Source organism: Cotesia typhae, unplaced genomic scaffold (genome assembly GCF_013202065.1).
Source record: "Cotesia typhae breed Kobodo isofemale line unplaced genomic scaffold, CoteBio_Ctyphae contig_65, whole genome shotgun sequence".
Lineage (NCBI taxonomy): Eukaryota > Metazoa > Arthropoda > Insecta > Hymenoptera > Braconidae > Cotesia > Cotesia typhae.
The window spans coordinates 1,579,753-1,600,941 of NW_027423762.1; the positions used below are offsets into that span (position 1 = coordinate 1,579,753).

General features: G+C 29.7%; 3 protein-coding genes across 5 annotated transcripts in view; all 3 read left to right on the forward strand.

Annotated features, from left to right (window-relative positions):
- Positions 1 to 21,189, forward strand: part of Fur2 (furin-like protease 2) — a 314,333-nt gene that overhangs the window by 109,381 nt on the left and 183,763 nt on the right. The window lies entirely within an intron of this gene.
- Positions 383 to 2,498, forward strand: LOC141532500 (uncharacterized). Of its 2 annotated transcripts, XR_012480096.1 has the most exons (4): positions 383 to 642; positions 819 to 1,403; positions 1,590 to 1,873; positions 1,945 to 2,498. XR_012480096.1 is itself a non-coding variant. In XM_074250863.1 (3 exons), the coding sequence occupies exons 1-3, from the start codon at positions 459 to 461 to the stop codon at positions 1,646 to 1,648; spliced, it is 828 nt and encodes a 275-aa protein (XP_074106964.1). In that variant the 5' UTR covers positions 383 to 458; the 3' UTR covers positions 1,649 to 2,498. The 2 variants fall into 2 exon arrangements, 1 of the variants encoding a protein (XP_074106964.1); XM_074250863.1 differs by having other exon boundaries at positions 1,590 to 2,498.
- On the forward strand, positions 4,485 to 7,448 carry LOC141532640 (uncharacterized). Its single transcript, XM_074251094.1, has 4 exons — positions 4,485 to 4,783; positions 4,859 to 4,961; positions 5,380 to 5,702; positions 5,772 to 7,448. Exons 1-4 carry the CDS (start codon positions 4,564 to 4,566, stop codon positions 6,857 to 6,859), a joined length of 1,734 nt encoding a protein of 577 aa, XP_074107195.1. The 5' UTR covers positions 4,485 to 4,563; the 3' UTR covers positions 6,860 to 7,448.

The window sequence follows — 21,189 nt, forward strand, 5'->3', positions numbered from 1 at the left end:
AACGCCATCTATGTTTTTACTCTCAACTATCTTCAGTATCTACCCATTTAATACCGTATTTTCAGTGTTCCTAAAACTGATCATCTTGAATACGTAATAAAATAATTCATTTTAAATAAGTCTTATAATCATCACATAAATTTATTTATCATCAATTAACCTACAATGAATAAAGAAATACGTTTTATCGGAATACCTCTACAAAGAATTTCGGAACGTAAGTTACCAAAAGTGAAAGAGGTTATGCGTGTGTTTTTCTACCAACTTAAAATTTTAAAGTATTCAATCAAACAAAGTGCTAAAAATTTAGTTGACCAAGTTATTGAACTGTGGAGAAAAAATCAGATTCCAACTAGTGGAGCTCCTAATGCAGTCAAAAATTTCTTCGCTATCACAGTCAATGGTTAAAATTACAAAAAAATTTCGATAAAAAGAATTCAGCGCAAAACCAAAAGGAAATGAAATTTCAGACTGATCTTGAACAATTATTCGACATTGTGAGCGAAAAATCCTTAAAAGTGCTTGATGATAATATTAGAAAGTTGTATTTGGATCAAAAATTCGGTACCCATAAAGAGATTCTTTCTAATAATGTACCTGTATCAAACTTAACCACAACTATGATGGGAATAGATGAGAGTAGTAAGTATCTGAGATATTTAATTATTATAAAGTCAGGTAGTAGTGTAACTTTTCATAGATGACTAGATGACATTTGACTAGACAATTTTTGGAGTCCTTTCTTAATTATTTGTCATCAAAATGAATAAATTCTATACATTTTCTTCGTTTAATTTATAAAACAGATCTTATTCCAGACTTAGATCAACCGTCTACCAGTCATGCGATTGTTCAAAGTGAAAAATCAGAGTCGTTCTCTACGTATACATTAAGTGGAGTTACAAATTTTGGATCTGATTCAGAGTATGAACCTCCAATTCCGACAAAACGAGCAAAACTTGATGTCTTAACTCCTGAAGTCATTTTTGGACTCGACCGAGCTAATGTCAGCAGTAGAAATGCGATGTTTATTATTGCTCCGGTTTTACTAGCAGTAGGTATTAAAATTGAAGATACAACGCTCAGTTATAGTTCAATTCAACGAGCTCGTATCCTTCAAAGAGAAGACATTGCTAAAGGACTTAATGACAACTTTAAGACACACGATAAATACGTTGTGCATTGGGACGGAAAAATGCTGAATGACCTTGTTGGATCAAAATCTGTGGAACGGCTACCAGTTATTTTAACTGCATTTGGTACCGAACAATTACTTGGGGTTCCAAAAATGAATTCTGGGACGGCAGACAATCAAACATCAGCCATTTTATCGACATTGAGTGAATGGGGTATTACTAATTATGTTAAGGCGATGTGTTTTGACACGACGGCAGTTAATACAGGTAACTTATCAATGATAATTTAATCTAAAAATATTTAATTATTAACGTTCTAGTTTAATTTTTATTGCTTACTGAATTTCACTTTTGAAATTATTGAGAATTATTTACTCATTTGGATTTTAAATATAATCTACAATTTGTTGAAAATATTAAATTTAACGATAGTTATCTATTTTCTTTATACAGGAATTCATAACGGTACATGTAAGGCAATTGAAAAGACTTTGGGAAGAGAGTTAATCTAGTTACCATGTCGTCACCACATTTTTGAGATCATATTGAGAAGTGCATTTGAAGTATATTGGCCTGTGTCATCTGGGCCAAACGTACCAATGTTCGGAAGATTTAAAAAATCATGGGATGAAATAAATAAAACTAATTATAAATCTGGAATTGAAGATACTGTTGTTGCTGATATCATTTTGGATAAAAAAAATGAAATATCTAGTTTAATTGCACAATCCTTACAGGTATGATTTAACTGCGATTTTAAGAAAAAAAATTTTCTTGTTTCTGACAAATTTTTAATTGTTTTTGATAGTTACTACAACCCCGAGATGACTATAAAGAATTGTTGGAATTGTCGTTGATTTTCCTTGGAGAAATGCCTCAAGAAGAAATTTTTTTCAAACGTCCTGGTGCAATTCATCATGCTAGGTGGATGGCGAAGGCAATTTACAGTTTAAAAATGTTTCTATTCAGAAATGAATTTAAACTTTCTAATAAAGAATTGGACGGTCTTCGGCAAATTTGTATATTTATAGTTACACTGTATTTAAAAGCTTGGTTTTCATCAACTTCTGCAACAACTGCTGCTAATCATGACTTGCAGTTTTTGAAAAATTTATTCGAGTACAAAAATATCAATTCATTGATTTCTTCAGCAACTTGTGAAAAAATGATTTTGCATTTATGGTATTTAAGTGATGAACTTGCCATTTTATCATTATTTGACGATACCGTTTCATTGGAAGTAAAAAAAAATATTGTTGGAGCTGTTAATACTCGTAACGGTACAGATTCTAAAGCTAAAAAATTTATAATTGATAAAAACGATTTGAATTCATTAACGCAAAAAGTCTGAGTGACTTTGTTTCTAAAAAGTCTTTAAATCTCTTTAAAATCTTTGATTTACCATATGACTTTCTTGATAAAGATATTGAATCGTGGCCTACTAATGACAGTTACATTGAAAATAAAGAATACTTTAACCAATTGAAAGTTGTTAATGATTCAGCAGAACGAGCTGTTGCATTAGTTAGTGAGTATAATCAATGCTTGACAAAAATGAAGAGCAATTCCAATACTTATTGCAAATTATCAAAGAACATCGAAAAAACTACCCAAACTGCAATAGAGGAAATTATTTACAGTAAAAGTGTACCGTTATGTTGAAAATATTGAAAATTATATGGCAGTTGATAATTAAATAAATAAATTCTTCGATAAAAAAGTAAAACACATGTGAAACACACTAAATTGAATTATATATTTAAAAAATGCACGAATTTTTTGTTTTAATGTAATCAAACATGTCCAAGACTAAAAAAACTAATTAAAAAAATAGTTCATAACATATTTCTATTCATAGAAACTCAAATTTGTCTAAATTTCCTTGAAACTCACAGAATAAATTGAAATTTTTCGAATTATTGATCAAAAACTAGAAAAATTGATATGCATTGATGTTTGACGATGAATATCTCGTAAACGCTCAACTTGATCGAAAAATCATAAGAGACCATTTTTATAGAGCAGTAAATTTCCTACAAAACTATGAGTTTCATCATTCATAATGATTTTTTTCATTGAGTTATAAAATTCATAAGAAATAAAAAAATTTTCCCAAAAATAATCAAACTTTAACCGTTAATATCTTTTAAACGGTTGGGTTTACGAAAAAATCGTAAGAGACCTTTTTGTAGAGCATTCAATTTCCTACAAAATCTGAGGAACAAGATATTTTTTCAAGTAGTTGGAAGCGAGATATAAATTTTTCTATCTGATAATAAGAAAAAATAGAAAACTGTAAGAAGGAGGACCTTCCCGTTACAATTAAGAACTCATGCTTGGAGAGGCTTTCTTAGAGGTGTCTAGGAACCTATTTTTCAGAGTACCAAACGAAAAAAAAAATATTCTTTTTTTTTGAATCACCCTAATGTATACCCTCGGAAAATCAAATAAAAAAATCTTCAGATTTATAAAGCTAGTTTTCAAGGCGTAATTGTGTCTGTAATATTGGAGTGGCAAGCTCGCATATCTGACTTTGTTCAACAGAAATATTTTTTACTTTTCTCTTTCAACTTTTCTTCATTATCTCGCATCCGAATTTTTGTGGATTACTATAAGGGGTATTCCATGCCAAATCGACCACTTTTGACACCGACCCTTTTCGATTTGGCCGAAAGTTTTCCATCCTTTTCTACCCTATAAAAAACGGTTCTCAGAATTTTTTTGAATTTTTTTACCTAACTCCAAAAAAGTTATGAATTTTTCAAAAAAATGGCTTTTTTATTTTCAAATAGCCATAACTTTTTCAAAACTAAACATTTAGGTACCTTTTTTTTTTAAAAATTTTTGTTTTTAGATGTACTTTCCGATAAAAATATTAAAAAATTTTTGTAAGTCAATACATATGGAATTTTTCAGTTTTTGACAAAAATCAATGATTTTTCGAAGTTCGACATTTTTTTTTTTATTTTTTTTTCTAAAATAAACTTTAATCAATTCCACAGTTATCCCTGTAGAACCCAGATTGGGCCGATTTCTCTTTCTATTTTTTTATTCAATTGAAAAAATATTGTTAAATTTTCAAAAATGGAAAAAAAAATTTTTTTCATAAATTTTATTTATATAATGAGATAAATACAATTCAACGATTTCACGGCATTATATTCACAATTTAGAGGCTTCATCGATGACTGTATTGCGGCTTTTTCATTTTGAGATCTAAAACATAACCTATAAATCTTTTGTGCAATCTAGTGTTTTATAAAAGATTGTCATTACATTTGTTGTATAAATAAATAATTTTTCTAGTTTATAAGCGCTTTTTTAATTTGTCTTTATAGCGTCAAAAAAGGTATTTGATCGGTGTTGTAATCCTTTTGAGTTGGAATCTCATTTTAAAAAAATTGGTTTACGTCCGGCGACTGATATTATGAAAGTAACGTTAGGATTAGATGATAATTATTTATTATGCAGTTCATGTCGAAAAAAAGCTTCAGAGTTAGTGAAGCAACAAACAAATGCTCGTAATGATCCTAGTGCTGATGTAAGTGACCGTGAAGACAACTATAGTGACAATAATGACAACAATGATCAGGCTGATAATGATAGTAATACAACTGCCATGGATCTCCCATTATCCTTATCATTCCGTAAGTTTTTTTAATTATTTATACGTTACTTGAATACATTTCTAGTAGCTATATGTTTCACTATTATTTTTTAAGGTTCCATGTCATTTGATAGCGAACCCAAAGCATCACAATCAAGCTCAGGATCCCAAGTTAGCCCTGCAACTCAATTACCCATAATAAACCATGCATTAGAATTGTTAAATCAATCACCGATTCCATCGAAGAAATTGAATGATAATCAATTTTTGAACAATAAAATAAATCGGGTATCCGACAGCTTGAAAAAAGTTTTGCTTTCTTCTTCAGATGAAGAATCGATTGATGACGATGGTGAAAATTTTCGCTCTCTAATTAAAATGTTGTATGATAAATTCAACGATAAAGAAACTGATAAGTCTTTGAAAATACAAATTTTAACATTATTACCTGTAAAATGGAGTGAGAGACGTATTTGTGAAACTATGAATACATCAAGACATTTGTCAAGAGTAGCAAAAAATTTGGTTGAAGAAACGGGTTTACTTTCTACACCTGAATCGAAATTAGGTATGGGTAGCGTAAAATCGATGTTTTAAATACACTTGAAAACTAAATTACTCAACATTTTTGTATAGGGAGAGGACAATTACTGATCAGGTAAAATTAAAAGTTGAAAATTTTTACAACGATGATGAGTATAGTGCTCAAATACCCGGTATGAAAGACTTTGTATCAATTCGAAGTGATGATGGTAATCGGATACACGTCCAAAAAAGACTTATCCTGTCTAACTTAAAAGAATTATACCAATGTTTCTGTGAAATAAATCCTACTGAGAGAATTGGATTTTCAAAATTCGCTTCTTTGCGACCAAAACATTGTGTGTTAGCAGGGGCAAGTGGAACACACACCATCTGCGTGTGTACGATTCATCAAAACGTGAAGTTAATGATGCTTGGTAATTATCAAATTAATTAATAATTATAAATGCGTGAATTTTAAGTTTACTAAATTACTGTTATTTTAGGTGCAAATATTTATTCTTTGACAAGGAACACAGAAAAGCCCATTAAACACTACAGCGATTACTTGAGCATGATTATATGTGAAAATCCATCTTTTCAGTGTTATTTAGGTGGATGTAAAAACTGTCCTGGGGTCGATGAGTTGAGTAAAATTTTACTAAAATGTTTTGAGGACCGGGAAATCGAGAATATTACATATAAATATTGGATATCAAAACCGAGAAGTAGTTTAGAAACTATTATTAAGCCTACAGAAGAATTTGTGGAAAAATTTTGTAATGAGTTAGAAATTCTTCTACCTCATTCGTTCATTCCTAAAGAGCAAGCCCAATTCTTGAAGACATTGAAAGAAACATTGAAACCAAACGAATACGTTATTATTTGTGATTTTGCAGAAAATTATGCCTTCGTAGTACAAAATGCGGCAGCTGGTTTTCACTGGAATAATAATCAGGCAACAGTTTTTCCAGTCGTTATTTATTATACAGTAAATAACAAACTTGAACACAAAAGTTTAGTAATTATCTCAGATTCTAACAAACATGATGCCGTTGCTGTTCATGTTTTCATCGAAATAATAACTGATTACGTGAAAAGTCTTCCTGAACGTTGTAACAAGATTTATTATTTTTCTGATGGAGCTCCTCAACAATTTAAAAACTTTAAAAACTTTGTAAATTTATATTACCACGAAGATGATTTTGATATTCCTGCTGAATGGCATTTTTTTGCGACTGCCCATGGGAAAGGTCCGTGTGATGGAATCGGTGGTATTCTCAAACGACTTGCAGCGAGAGCAAGTCTCCAACTCACGGTAGACAAACAAATAACGACACCAGAAGAACTTTTTGAATGGGCTTCTGCACCGGATAACTTGCCGAATATTATAGTGAAGTTTTCCCCAGAAGAAGATTATGACACAGCAGTAAATGATTTAAATGATCGATTTTTGAAAACGAAACCGATTATAGGAACTCAACAACTACATTGTATAATTCCGGACAAAAATGGTTGTTTACTAGTTAAAAACTTTTCGAATTCGAATGAACACAGAATTAGTAAAATATTTAACCGACAGAGAGAAAAGTAATTAATTTTAGCTGCATCAATTATTGATCTTACTAATTACAGTCATCGATGAAGCCTCTAAATTGTGAATGTAATGCCGTAAAATCGTTGAATTGTATTTATCTCATTATATAAATAAAATTTATGAAAAAAAATTTTTTTTCCATTTTTGAAAATTTAACAATATTTTTTCAATTGAATAAAAAAAATAGAAAGAGAAATCGGCCCAATCTGGGTTCTACAGGGATAACTGTGGAATTGATTAAAGTTTATTTTAGAAAAAAAAAATAAAAAAAAAAAAAATGTCGAACTTCGAAAAATCATTGATTTTTGTCAAAAAACTGAAAAATTCCATATGTATTGACTTACAAAAATTTTTTAATATTTTTTATCGGAAAGTACATCTAAAAACAAAAATTTTTAAAAAAAAAAGGTACCTAAATGTTTAGTTTTGAAAAAGTTATGGCTATTTGAAAATAAAAAAGCCATTTTTTTGAAAAATTCATAACTTTTTTGGAGTTAGGTAAAAAAATTCAAAAAAATTCTGAGAACCGTTTTTTATAGGGTAGAAAAGGATGGAAAACTTTCGGCCAAATCGAAAAGGGTCGGTGTCAAAAGTGGTCGATTTGGCATGGAATACCCCATAAACATTCATGCAGCTTGAAGTCTATAAATATTGGAAAAATTTAACTAACAAATGGTAAAAAAAATTTCTTTTAAAAAAACTGATTTTCTGAAAAAATTGATGTCGCGTTTAACAAAAAAATAAAAATTCAACAATTATAACAAAAATTTGAAAATCAATCGACCTGACATGCTACTCCGTTCATTCTCAAGCTTGAAAATTTTCCGACTGGTTAATTTTTGAGCTCGTCAAGCTAAAAGATTCAAAAGTTCTATCGAGCATACGATTATTTACAAATTTTTAAGTACCTCTAACTTTTGAATGTGTAATTCGATTTTGCATTACTTGACGGCACTCGACGCAGTTTTTTAAATAAAAAATAGTATTCCAAATGTCTAGAATTGATGAGTCAAATAGTTTAAAAGTTATTAAGAAAGAACTTGAAAAAAATATTTTTTTGTTTTTTATTCAGTCGTTTTGTTTTATTCAAAATTAGTTTTTACTCCACGTGTTCGACATCCAATCCGAAATAGTCGGAACGGCTTTCTAGGACCTCCAAATATGAAGATTTGATGAAACTGATGAAAACATTTCCAAAATCAGACCAAAATCGATTTCTTACTTTTAAAAATTATTAATTTTCAAAACGGGATCTGAAAAATACAACATTTTCAGTACTGAACAAAATATATTATCAAAAATGAACATCCTCGTAACTAACAAGCTCTAAGGTCATCAGATATCGGTAAGCTTGACAATCGCCGCATTTAAAATGAATTTCCTTTTATTTGATAGTCAAAATAAATCCGAGTTGTCAGTTAAAACAGATAATGGAACAATTGAATTGTTACATTGAAGAAAATAATAAAGCAAAAGTCACTATACGTTCATCCTTTATCTCATATTTTACAGCCATTGAAATGATAATTTCCACCCGCTGTGTTATTTTTATTAATTTATCTTTTATGATTTTCCATACGCAAGCATTTATACTTTAAGCTTATTGAAGATTTCTGAAAACAAAAGAATAATCGCCAAACAAAAACTCGTAAGTTTGAAACTGCGAGTTAAAAAACCATATGCTAATTTGTTTTCATGATTTATTGATTTTTTTTCCAAATTAAAATTAGATAATCACGGATAAGTTATTTTTCCTTTTTATGTAAAAACGTCGAAAAATTATCTTATCACTCAAAAATCGTTGAGTAAACGTTAAAATTTACAAATTTCTTGATAATTTATATAAAATTTTTAAATCACGATATTATGACATTTTCACATCAAATTATTCCACTTTCAATATGTAACATAGAGAAAATGAATGCATCATCTCAAAATTGTTAATGAAAGTTCAAACGTTTAATTTAAGAAATTTTCAAATCCATTAATCAACATAAAATTCGATTTTTTGAAATACCGACTAAGTTGTGTGTTCAATCGGCCGAAGAATAGATCATGTTCTGAAAAAAAACTTTTGAAAATATTCATTTTTCGATTTCTTATGGCTGAAAACAGTTATATTTCTATATAATTACTTCAAATTAATTCATAGACTCATTGGAGTTGAAATATAAACTCGATGCATACAACTGAAGTTGGCTAGATAACTTTTAATGAAAATATTGCGATACAATTTCTATAACCAAAACTACACTAATTAAAAAATTTTCAATTCGGTCAAAAGTTTTCGCTGTAATAACTTTAATTTCAGACATAAATGTCATGTTTTCGTTCAGTTCAGAGTTATCGCTTTGAAGTGCTTTCTAATATACCATTCTCAAAGTTACAACTAACTAACAAGTTATGACGTAGCAAAAAAAGTTTTCACAGCACCACACAATATATATAAGCAAAACGTAAAAGCGTATTGTTTGTCATGTCCTCTACCTTTCTGTGCTGAATGATTAACCATACCACGGTGATTTGATCGGCGAGAATGCAAGTTGTAACTTACTTTTTCGATGGTTATTAATTTTGAATATTTTTAATATCGTATATACACTCGGAAGAGTAGTGGTTTTTTGTCTAGCACTCATTCTAATTGGTACATTGCATTTCGTAATGAGACGAGTTAATGTATTGTTAAAGTGCAAAGAGGCACACGAGGATGAGGGTGTACAATATTAAAAGAAGTAAAGTAGAAGCAAGAGATAATTTTAGTTTGTAGGCTGAATTGCCAGTATGCGATACGATAGTGTGAACTCTGTGCATTATATTACCGTCAAAGATTATACCGAGCGTATACACACCCACCTTTATAAACATATATTTACATTTTTTATATCCTTTCTTTTTTTTATTACTTTCATTTCATTTTTTACTCATTTCATTACATAATACATTTGTACTGTTAATTAAATGTACCGTATAAACAAAGGCTTTTAATAAAGTTGGATAAAACAGAATTATTATCATGATTTCTTTATTGCATTTTATCAGCGGACTTGTTTACTTACACTAATTAAAATATCTGACTGACAATGGTTTAATGTTACTATTATTTTATAATTATATTCATGCCGCTAAAATTACTAAATTAGTTGAAAACATCACAAAAGAATTTTTTTTACTCGTCTTTTATTTCACTGTCCGTTACCCAAGAGGTTGTTCATATTTTCCGATTATAGTAAATTTGAATATCTGAATATTGCCTTCAGCAGAACTTATTCTTTGATAGACGCCAATTCAAGAAAGAGATAAAAAGCGCCCGATCAATTTTCCATAATTCTAACGCGGCAACTTATGTTTACTATAGTAAACTTATATACAGGGTGTCTCTGAAGTGGCGGGAGTAATTGTTGGGGTCGATAGAGAAAAAAATACTGAATCGAAAGTTCCTGAGCCAAAAATTTTTTTGGGCCATAGAATTTGAGTTATGAATTAAAAACGATAGCCAATCAGAAGCGCGCTATTCGAGAAATGAAAATGAGCGGGGAAGTAGAGGAGACGCGAGAGTGAGATGCTGCAATAGCAGCTTACTCGCTCACACAAAGCCGAGCATGAGAGGGGATTGTGACGCTATGAGCCGAGTACGTAAGTGTGAATGAGTGGATGTATGAGGTCGCAAGCGGACGGCTTAATGTATGAGTGTGTGTCCGTGTATCGCAGCATTATTGGAGGCGTTGTAACGCTGAATTAAAGCTAACCGGGTACTCTAAGACAGAGGAAAAAATTTTTATTTTTATTTTTATTCGAAAAAATTTAATAAAAAAAAATAAAAAGGCCCAAGATTTAACCAGACCCACAGAAACGGAGAGTAAATTTTTAATTCTCATTTATTTTGCTGGGGATTATTTTCAAATACAAAAAAAAAAAGGCTAAGATTCAACTGGAATCCAAAAAGAGATGGATGAAAAAATTTTATTTTTTATTTTTAATCAGCAAAAATTATTTTTCTTTAAAAAAGAGCCCAATCTCGACTGGAGCAAGAAAAAATGATTGAAAAATTTTATTATTAATTTTCAATCAACAAAATTATTATAAAAAAATAAATGGGCCCAAGTCTCAACCGGACCCAAACAAACGGATAAAAATTTTTATTACTTACTTAATTTGGTGGAAATTATTTTTAAAAACGAAGAAAATTCCCAAGACTCGATCGGACCCAAAAAAATAATTAAAAGAATTTTTTCCTTATTTTCAATCACCAAAATCATGTTTCTTCAAAAAAGGCCCAATCTCAACCGGACTAGAAGAAACTGATTGAAAAATTTTATTTTTATTATTAATCGAGAAAATTATTTTGAAAAAAAAATAGGGCCCAGAATCAACCGGACAAACAATGGACTTGAGTTCAATTTTTTTCTTAATTTATAATTTGACATTCTACCTGTTAATTCACCGATAGATAATTCTAATAAAAATATCAAAAATTATTCGGACTTGAGTTCAATTTTTTTCTTAATTTATAATTTGACACTCTACCTGTTAATTCACTGATAGATAATTCTAATAAAAATATCAAAATTATTCGGACTTGAGTTCAATTTTTTTCTTAATTTATAATTTGACATTCTACCTGTTAATTCACTGATAGATAATTCTATTAAAAATATCAAAATTATTCGGACTTGAGTTCAATTTTTTTTTTTAATTTATCATTTGACATTTCGCTTGTTGATTAAGTGATTAATAATTTTAATAATAATATCAAAATTATCAGGACTCGAGAGCGATTTTTTTTTTAGTATATTTTTTACATTTTACCTGTTAATTAACTGATAAATAATTTCAATTAAAATATCAAAATTATTCGGACTTGAGTTCAATTTTTTTTTTTAATTTATTAGTTGACATTTTACCTGTTAATTAACTGATAAATAATTTTAATAAAAATATCAAAATTATCAGGACTCGAGAGCGATTTTTTTCAATTCCTTATTTGACATTTTACCTGTCAATTAATTAAAAAATAATTTTAATTAAAATATCAAAATTATTGGGACTTGAGTTCAATGTTTGTTTTAATTTATTTTTTGACATTTTACCTGACGATTAATTGAAAAATTATTTTACAGAATAATTCCCAGCAAAATAAATGAGAAATGAAAGTTTTCCATCCGTTTGGTTGGGTCCGGTTGAGTCTTGGGCAATTCCTTCTGTTTTCAAAAATTATTCCGAGCATAAGAAATAAGTAATAAAAATTTTCTATCTGTTCGTTTTGGTCCGGTTGAGTCTGGGGCCTATTTTCTTTTTTGAAATAATTTTGTCAATTAATAATTGATAATAAATTTTTTCAATCAGTTTTTATCGTCTTGTCAAGATTAGGCTGATTTTTGTTCAATAAATTTTTGTTTGTTATTGAAAAGAGAAAATAAATTTTTTTGCATTCTTCTATTCTTGGCTCTGGTCGAGTCTTGGGCATTTTTTTCGTTTTTAAAAATAATTCCTAGCAAAATGAATGGGAAATAAAAGTTTTCGATCCGTTTGTTTGGGTCCGATTGAGTCTGGGGCCTATTAATTTTTTTTTAAGAATAATGTTGTTAATTAATAATTGATAATAAAATTTTTCAATCAGTTATTCGAAGTCTGTTTGAGATTGGGCCTTTCTTTTCAAGGAAAATTAATCTTGGTGATCAAGTAATAAAAATTTCTATCCGTTTATTTGGGTCCTGCTGCGTCTTGGGTCTATTTTTTTTTCTTAATAATTTAGTTAATTAATATTTAGAAATAAAATTTTTCGATTTATCTTTTTCGGGTCCGGTCGAGTCTTGGGCAATTTTTTTGTTTCGAAAAATAATTCCCAACAAAAAAACAGGAATAAAAGTTTTCTTTCCGTTTGTTTGGGTCCAGTTAAGTCTGGGGCCTATTTTCTTTTTTAAAAAATTTTGTTGATTAAAAATTCATTATAAAACTTTTCAATTATTTTTTCTTGCTCCAGTCGAGATCAGGCCCTTTTTCAAAGGAAAATAATTTTGCTGATTAAAAATAGAAAAACAAAGATTTTCAATTTATTTTATTTCGGGTCTGGTCGAGTCTAGGGCATTTTTATCGTTTTCAAAAATAATTTCCTGCAAAATAAATAAGTAATAAAAATTATTTATCCGTTTGTTTGGGTCCAGTTGAGTCTAGGGCCTCATTTGTTTTTTTAATTAGTTTTGATGATCAACAATAAAAAATAAAATTTTTGGATCATTTTTTCTGGGTCCGGTCGAAATTGAGCCTTTTATTATAAAAAAGTTAATTATGATGATTAAAAATGAATAGTAAAATTTTTTTATTCATCTCCCTTTCGGTCTGATGGAGTCTTGGGCATTTTTTCGTTTTTAAAGATAATTTCCAGCAAATTAAGTAAGTAATAAAAATTTTCTATCCGTTTGTTTAAGTCCGGTTAAGTCTGTGGCTTATTTTATTTTCTTTTTTAAATAATATTTGATTAATAATAAAAAATAAAATTTTTTAATTAGTTTCTCTTAGTCTGTTTGAGATTGGGCCTTGTTTCGAAAAGAAATTAATTTGGCTGATTGAAAATGAAAACAAAATTTTTCAATTTATTTTTTTTTTTTTGGGTCCGGTCGAGTCTTGGGCGATTTTCTTCGTTTTTTAAAATAATTCCCATCAAAATAAATAAGTAATTAAAACTATCTATCTGTTTGTTTGGGTCCGGTTGAGTCTGCGGACTATTTTTTTTTTTAAATAATTTTGTTGATTGAAAATTAATAATAAAATTTTTAATCATTTTTTTTGCTCCAGTCGAGATTGGGCCTTTTTTAAAAGAAACAATTTTGCTGATTGAAAATAAGGAAAAAATTTTTGTACTGTTATTTTTTTGGATCCGATCGAGTCTTGGGAATTTTTTCGTTTTTAAAGATAATTTCCAGCAAATTAAGTAAGTAATAAAATTTTTATCCGTTTGTTTGGGTCCGGTTGAGACTTGGGCCCATTTATTTTTTTATAATAATTTTGTTGATTGAAAATTAATAATAAAATTTTTCAATCATTTTTTCTTGCTCCAGTCGAGATTGGGCTCTTTTTTAAAGAAAAATAATTTTGCTGATTAAAAATAAAAAATAAAATTTTTTCATCCATCTCTTTTGGATTCCAGTTGAATCTTAGCCTTTTTTTTTTTTTTGTATTTGAAAATAATCCCCAGCAAAATAAATGAGAATTAAAAATTTACTCTCCGTTTCTGTGGGTCTGGTTAAATCTTGGGCCTTTTTATTTTTTTTTATTAAATTTTTTTCGAATAAAAATAAAAATTAAAATTTTTTCCTCTGTCTTAGAGTACCCGGTTAGCTTTAATTCAGCGTTACAACGCCTCCAATAATGCTGCGATACACGGACACACACTCATACATTAAGCCGTCCGCTTGCGACCTCATACATCCACTCATTCACACTTACGTACTCGGCTCATAGCGTCACAATCCCCTCTCATGCTCGGCTTTGTGTGAGCGAGTAAGCTGCTATTGCAGCATCTCACTCTCGCGTCTCCTCTACTTCCCCGCTCATTTTCATTTCTCGAATAGCGCGCTTCTGATTGGCTATCGTTTTTAATTCATAACTCAAATTCTATGGCCCAAAAAAATTTTTGGCTCAGGAACTTTCGATTCAGTATTTTTTTCTCTATCGACCCCAACAATTACTCCCGCCACTTCAGAGACACCCTGTATAATAAGCTTTCAAAATAAGAACGTTAAAGCGATTTTGTCTCTGATTTTTACCAATCTGAATTTCAAAGTGTTCAATGAATCAATTGAGATCCATGCGAAAAGATCATAAAAATCGAAAAACTTCAATTATTTTGAGAAAGAAAAAATTTTTAACATTAGACGTAATGAAGGAACAACGTAAAAAACTGTGCAACATTTTTCTTTTGTACTCTCATTCTCATACGACCCGACTTTCCGAATATTCTCTATGTAAATTACATCCTATATAGTCTCGTGTAGATTACACAGACTACATTTATGTACTTGTGTCAATGTCTTTACAAACAAAGATGCAAGGCATTAATGCAAATACTATCTACACTACTTTTTTTTCACTTAATTTATGAGTTTTCTTTTTCTCTTTTCTTCTTATGTTTCTTTATCTGTAAAGTTGACTTCTTTTCTATATTAATTGTGATAAATAGTAAATGAACAATTCGGATTATACTCAAATGAGAATTGAGGACGAGTAGAATTTAAACAAGAAAAAAGTAAAATAAATTAAAAAAATTTTCCTTAAGAAGTAATAAACAACAAAATAAGTAAGAGTTTATGCAAAACAAAAAATTGTAATAGAAGAAAGCGAAATACAACGTATTCTTTTTTCAGTAAAAAGACGACGGTGTATTGTACGTTATGAAAATTACAACCTTAGTGTCTAACGGATCTAGGTCTTTGTGACGAAATATTTTCCTAATTGAAAATTATTTGTAAATGACGCTGTAAAGTCCGCTCTGTCATAAAAAGAATTTTCTTATGTGAGCATGATATGCATATTCTATTTTTTAACCGTTTATGTGAATATTCATTGAACTCGCCCCAAAAAAAACCAATTACTTTTTTCGAGTTTACTGTGAAAATGTCAAAATTAGATGAAGTTTAATAAAAAAAAAGTTTATAAAAAAATTGACGAAATAATGGATTTAAAATTAAAAATATTCGAATCACATCATCACTATATTAAAGCTCAAAATACGGCGAAAAAAGAGGATTCTTTTTCAATGTATTTTATTTATAAATTACATTGTAAGACGTAAAATTATCTCTGTGACTATTTTATTATTTCAAATCAATTAGAAGTTACAAATTGTTAAAATTTTATTATTAAAATTGATCATTTTATTCCAATAACTGTAAAAACTATGAAAATAAAAAAATATTTATTTGTTTTTGTGCACAACATTATAATTAATGTTTCTCTTATTTTCCTTTGATTAAAACTAGCATCCTGATAGAACCTTACTGTTCAGTTATGTACTTTAGTTTTTTATAAGTTAAGAGAAAATTGTGATGTATTTTTGAGTTTACTCATGTTTTCTAAAATATTTCGACAGACTTTCACAAAGACATCATAAAACTTAAAATTCGGAAATTTATGACATTCCAACTCAAGTAATTGCCATTGTAAAATAATTCCTTGAATGACTGAGACTAACCTTCGACACAAACGGACAAAATTTTACAACCCATCTGTTTATCAGATGTTTACCAGACTATTTTCCAACTTAGCAAACCTTCCCACACTTCGTTTAAACAACCCTGCGTTAAATAAATAATACCCTTTCCAGGATCCTCTCATTTAGCAACAATTCCCCAACCCTAGTTATTTTCCACCAACCAAAAACCAAAATACCCTTCCCAAAATTGCGCTCTCTGACTGACGATAGTTGAACGAAAAATCGAATAAGACAGTTACCAAGTTGCCATTGACCACGCTCGCCGAACGCTTTGCTTACTGACAAACCTATGACCAAGCTCGCCGAGCATCTTATACCTGACCTTTACCGACTTATGTACCTATTAAGTGAATGTAAAGGAACCGTCAGTAATCAATAAAACAAAACCATAAAACGAAATATTTGTGATCTTTTAATTAAAATCACAAAATTCTTGTCAAGTTAATACCATATTAATCTACAAGAAAACACTTACTTTAAAATTACAAAAAAATGTATATATTAATCTAAAGGTATGTAAAAAGAGGTATAAATTTCCAGAAATGGAAAACAATGACAAGACGGCAATGAAAAAAAAAAAAAAAAATAAATAAATAAATAAATAAATAAAAGCAAGCAGAACAAAAGTATTCAAAAAACAGAAAATCATGAAAATACCCTTTTTCTATTTCCTAACACTACTTGTAGACCATTACACAAACTCCTATTCCCGGTTTAGTATTTACGGATGTCTTGTCAGTTAAGAGAAAAAGAGCAAGTAGTAAGTAAAAAAAAAAAAAAAAAAAAAAAACAGGCTATACATCGTTTGTGTTTCCGCTCGTTACCGCGGCGCCTTATTTTTAGCTGGGGGCGCCGTTGTCTACTACAGCGATCGACAGAGACACGTTCACCCTCGCTTTCGATGCTCTACATTTCAAAAGAAAACTATAAAAAAAGGCCGTCGCGACAACTATTTTTCCCTTATGATTTTTCCACTCTATATTAAGCTTCTTTTTTCATACTTTGAAACCATTTTTTCCGACACAATAGTTATTCAACTTGTTTCTTTGACATAATGGTTATGATAACTTTCTTTGCCGCTCCAATCACTTCGTATTTAAAAACCGTACTCCTATATGAGAGATATTCCCTTTTAAGAAAGGACAGTTAGTTTTTCTTTTTATTATTTATTAATCTAAAATGAATTTTTATTTTCTCAGAGGATTGTTTCATTGACTCAAAGACTATTCTAAAAAAAAATGCACACGAAATTTTCAACTTTTTTATCTCGTAGTAAACAGTATTTCATCCGATTCAAAATTCTGCAGGAGACATTTTATATAGTTTTACTATTTCTTACTATCTCATTCGTTATTTAAATCAAGCAAGAGATGCCTTGAAGAATTTGAAGATTAGAACTAATTCCTAACTATCAAATAAACTGCAAATCTGATGTTGAATAGCGATTTTAATGACCAAAAAAAAGTATTTTAAAAAATTGCCTTTCATCAAGCAGTGGCTTAGAAACAAAAAAACCGCTCAATTTGCAGGTTTTCCCAATTTTTCTTTGATAACTTGAATTCTATTATAATTACAAAAAATTTCATTGCTCAAAATTGTAGAGCATCAACTTCCCTACGAAGAAAATTTTTGAACTTAGAGTATCATTTTGGAGAGTTTAATCATTTTAATTGAAGTGAAAAAATTCTTTGATTAAGAAGTTGTACTTGATTCAACTAAATTTCAATTGATTTAAATGTTTTTCTATTATCTTCAAAAAAATCAAACTCTTCAAAATGACATTTTTTGTTCAAATAGTTTCCTCTTAAATCTAAGTAATTTTTGTATCAGTGTATTAACATTGTCTGAAACAATTTCTCATAAGTCGATTTGCTTAAATAATAGATCATATTACTGTTGCATCTGTCACGGCTTATCGCTTACGAGTTGTTGGTCATAATTTTTGTTTTTTAATTTTTTTAATATCGTACAAATTCATTGACATTTTCTTAAAAACTGTGTATTTAATTAACGTTCTTAAATGCTCCAAGCCCGATCTCCATGATATTGACAATTAAATTTTCCATAGCGCAAAGTTAAAAAACTTTTTTTCATTTAATATACGGAAAGAAATATCGCTCTCAGAGCAATACTGTCTTGCTATAGTGGCTATCCCCACTTAATTATCCATTTGATTGTTACTAGACTCTAGTAACTAGAGCCATCTACTAGATCGGTCTGACAGCATTACATTAGATAGTTAAAATAGCTATACAAGATCGCTCAGAGAAGCCATACGGGATTGCTGTGAGGGATAACCGCCTCGCTGTAGTCTCAGATTTCGCGTGCAGTTTTGTGTGTTGACATATTTTATAACTTCGAAAATATTTGTTTTGTTTATCATGATTTTTAAAAAAACCAAAAAGTTTTTTAAATTTTTATTTTTGAGATTGCTCCAATTCTAACGAATCGAATGGATTCAAATTTTTACGAAATCTAATGGCAATGATACTCTTTGGATCACCACCTATCTCAATCGAATCCGTTTAGCCGTTCAAAAGTTATAAAAGATTTACATACATACATTCTCAGCAGGAAGTTCAAAAATTCAAATTTTTTAAATATCATAAATATGTGAACTCCAGGAATGCCTTAATGGGGATGTCCAATAGAAGCATTTCTTTTTTGGATAATATCAAAGCAATATCACAAAAAAGAAATATCACTAAAGGCCAACCACCCGATTGTCATTTAATTCCTTAAAATTTTACACCCTCCACCATAATATTTACTGAGTATAATTAAATCCTTAAACTAACATAAAAATAATTAAATAAAAAATGATCTAAAAATGAAAATAAAATTATATCAAATTAAAACTAAAACTTAAAAAATAACCTGAAAAGAAACATGCTAATAAACTTATTTTCTATTACCCCTTTGTTTTTTTGGCTGGGTTACATCAATAACCTTTGCTTTTCTTTTCCCTTGGTTGATGTCCTTCTCTGAGCGACTCTTTAAATTTTTTACAACTCCTTTGAGTTTGTCTTCCACCGAGTCCAAATTTGGAGCTGCTCTTTCTTCTCTATTTGTCCTTTTTTTCTGGTTTGGTTGGGTCCTATCAATTTCACTGTTTTTGAAAAACACTCCTCTACTGACACTCCGAAATTTTGGAATCGCAATAGGACGAGTCTTTCGCGGTAAAACACTAAAATTGAATTTCTGCGACAACCGGTTTATCTGCTGAGGTTGGTCCACGATGATTTCTTCTTCTTGGCGGTTTTCGGGGTTCTCCTGTCCTTCCTGGTTCTCTCTATGAGTATCTTCTGTCGTGTCATCCTCTTCTATAATAAGTAACTCTCGACGGATAGTTAGGGGCTGGTTAAACCTCAAATAATCCTCTGGGAAGTATTTGAAAATGGTTTTACCCGGAGTTGGAGGTTTTTTGCTTATGTCAATATCACGATCTAAGTACGCGATTGACTCCATTATTTTTTTATTAAAGGCCTTGACGTCGAAGTTTTCCATTTTGAATAAAATGATAATTATTATTTACAATACACTTAGAAAATAAATTAATTAGCTATTAACGCGTGGTTGGAAAAAAGGTTATGAAACACTTGAATTTAGATTATTATTACTAATTGACACAATTAAGATCTTAATTAACAAATTCACAATTTACTAACAATTTTTATACAATGTATAATTGAGTGAAATTAAATTAGCGTTTAAAATAATTAAAAATATGTCGATGTGCGTAAAGATTTGGAAAAAAAAACTTATCAGAAACGTAGTTCACTTAATGACTGTTCAGCTAGTTCTGACTATATCATACAGGCTATAAGTCTACAGAAGTTATACAGCGCTGCGCTGCCATGTGACAGACTACGCAACTACCTTTTCAATTTACTATAGAACGTGCCCACGTGACATCTAACAACTTGAAAATTACCTTAAGTTTTTCTAATTTATTGTAATTTACACACTAAAACCAATAATTCAAAACTGCTAATAACTACTAACGACTAATTTTATTTTATATTTGATAAATTGATATATCAACATATATGTAATTAACCGTCTCGAAAATTATGATGAGTATACCATGTGATACATAATATAGAAGACTAGTAAACGTTGGGCGTGTCTGAATATTGGTATGGAATTATATATATTTTCATGCTTATTGTATATATTTGACCAATCATGTTACGAAGAATTTGCTTACATAATACATTTTCATATTTTTCATCTTAATTATATTATAGAAGATATCAATCATGCTTGTTATTCACGTGGTCTTAAGGTACAATGTAAGAGTGACTACGTGATGTATTCAGAAATTATGTCTACTCGTCAGTTACGTAATCGCTGAGACATAACCTGACAATCACGTTATACCTTCAGTTTTTTATAAATTTTATAGTTTTTGGATAGATAAATAGCTCTTCAAGCTCAAAAATATAATTTTCATGTCATTTTGAGCTCTCCGAACTTAAAAATCTTATAGGACTTTAATAAAACACTATTTTTTGAATTTTCAAACCGAAATAACTTTCGAATGAATGAACCGATTTCCACCAGGTTGGCGGCATTTGATGCAGTTTTCTAAGCCCCATATAGAATTTTCAAGTTTAAATTGATCGAACTAGGAATTTTGGAGTAATCCCGAAAAAACACTTTTTTCGGTTTTCTTTCGACAGCGATAACTCACGAACATATCGGCCAATTTTCATGCGGTTGGCAGCATTCGACGCAGTTTCTTAAATTCTATAATATACTGTTAGACATAAATTAATCAGACCGGAAATTTTAGTGTACGCGGCGATCGACGTGGTTGTTTGATTTTAAGAGCTGATTAGTTTTGGGAATTGATCGATTAGACCGTTTAAAAGTTATTCAAAAAAAAAAAACAACATTAAAAAAAATTTTTTTTTATAGTTTTTTTTAGATTTCTCAAAATCTAATGGTCCGAATCGGTCCAAATTGTATTCAAAATCTAAGTTTAGTTAAGATCTTTCGAATGGCGTCAACCGCGATGAAATCGGTCAAGCTGTTCGAAAGTTATGAGAGGTTAACATCCACACACACACACACACACACACACACACACACACACACACACACACACACACAC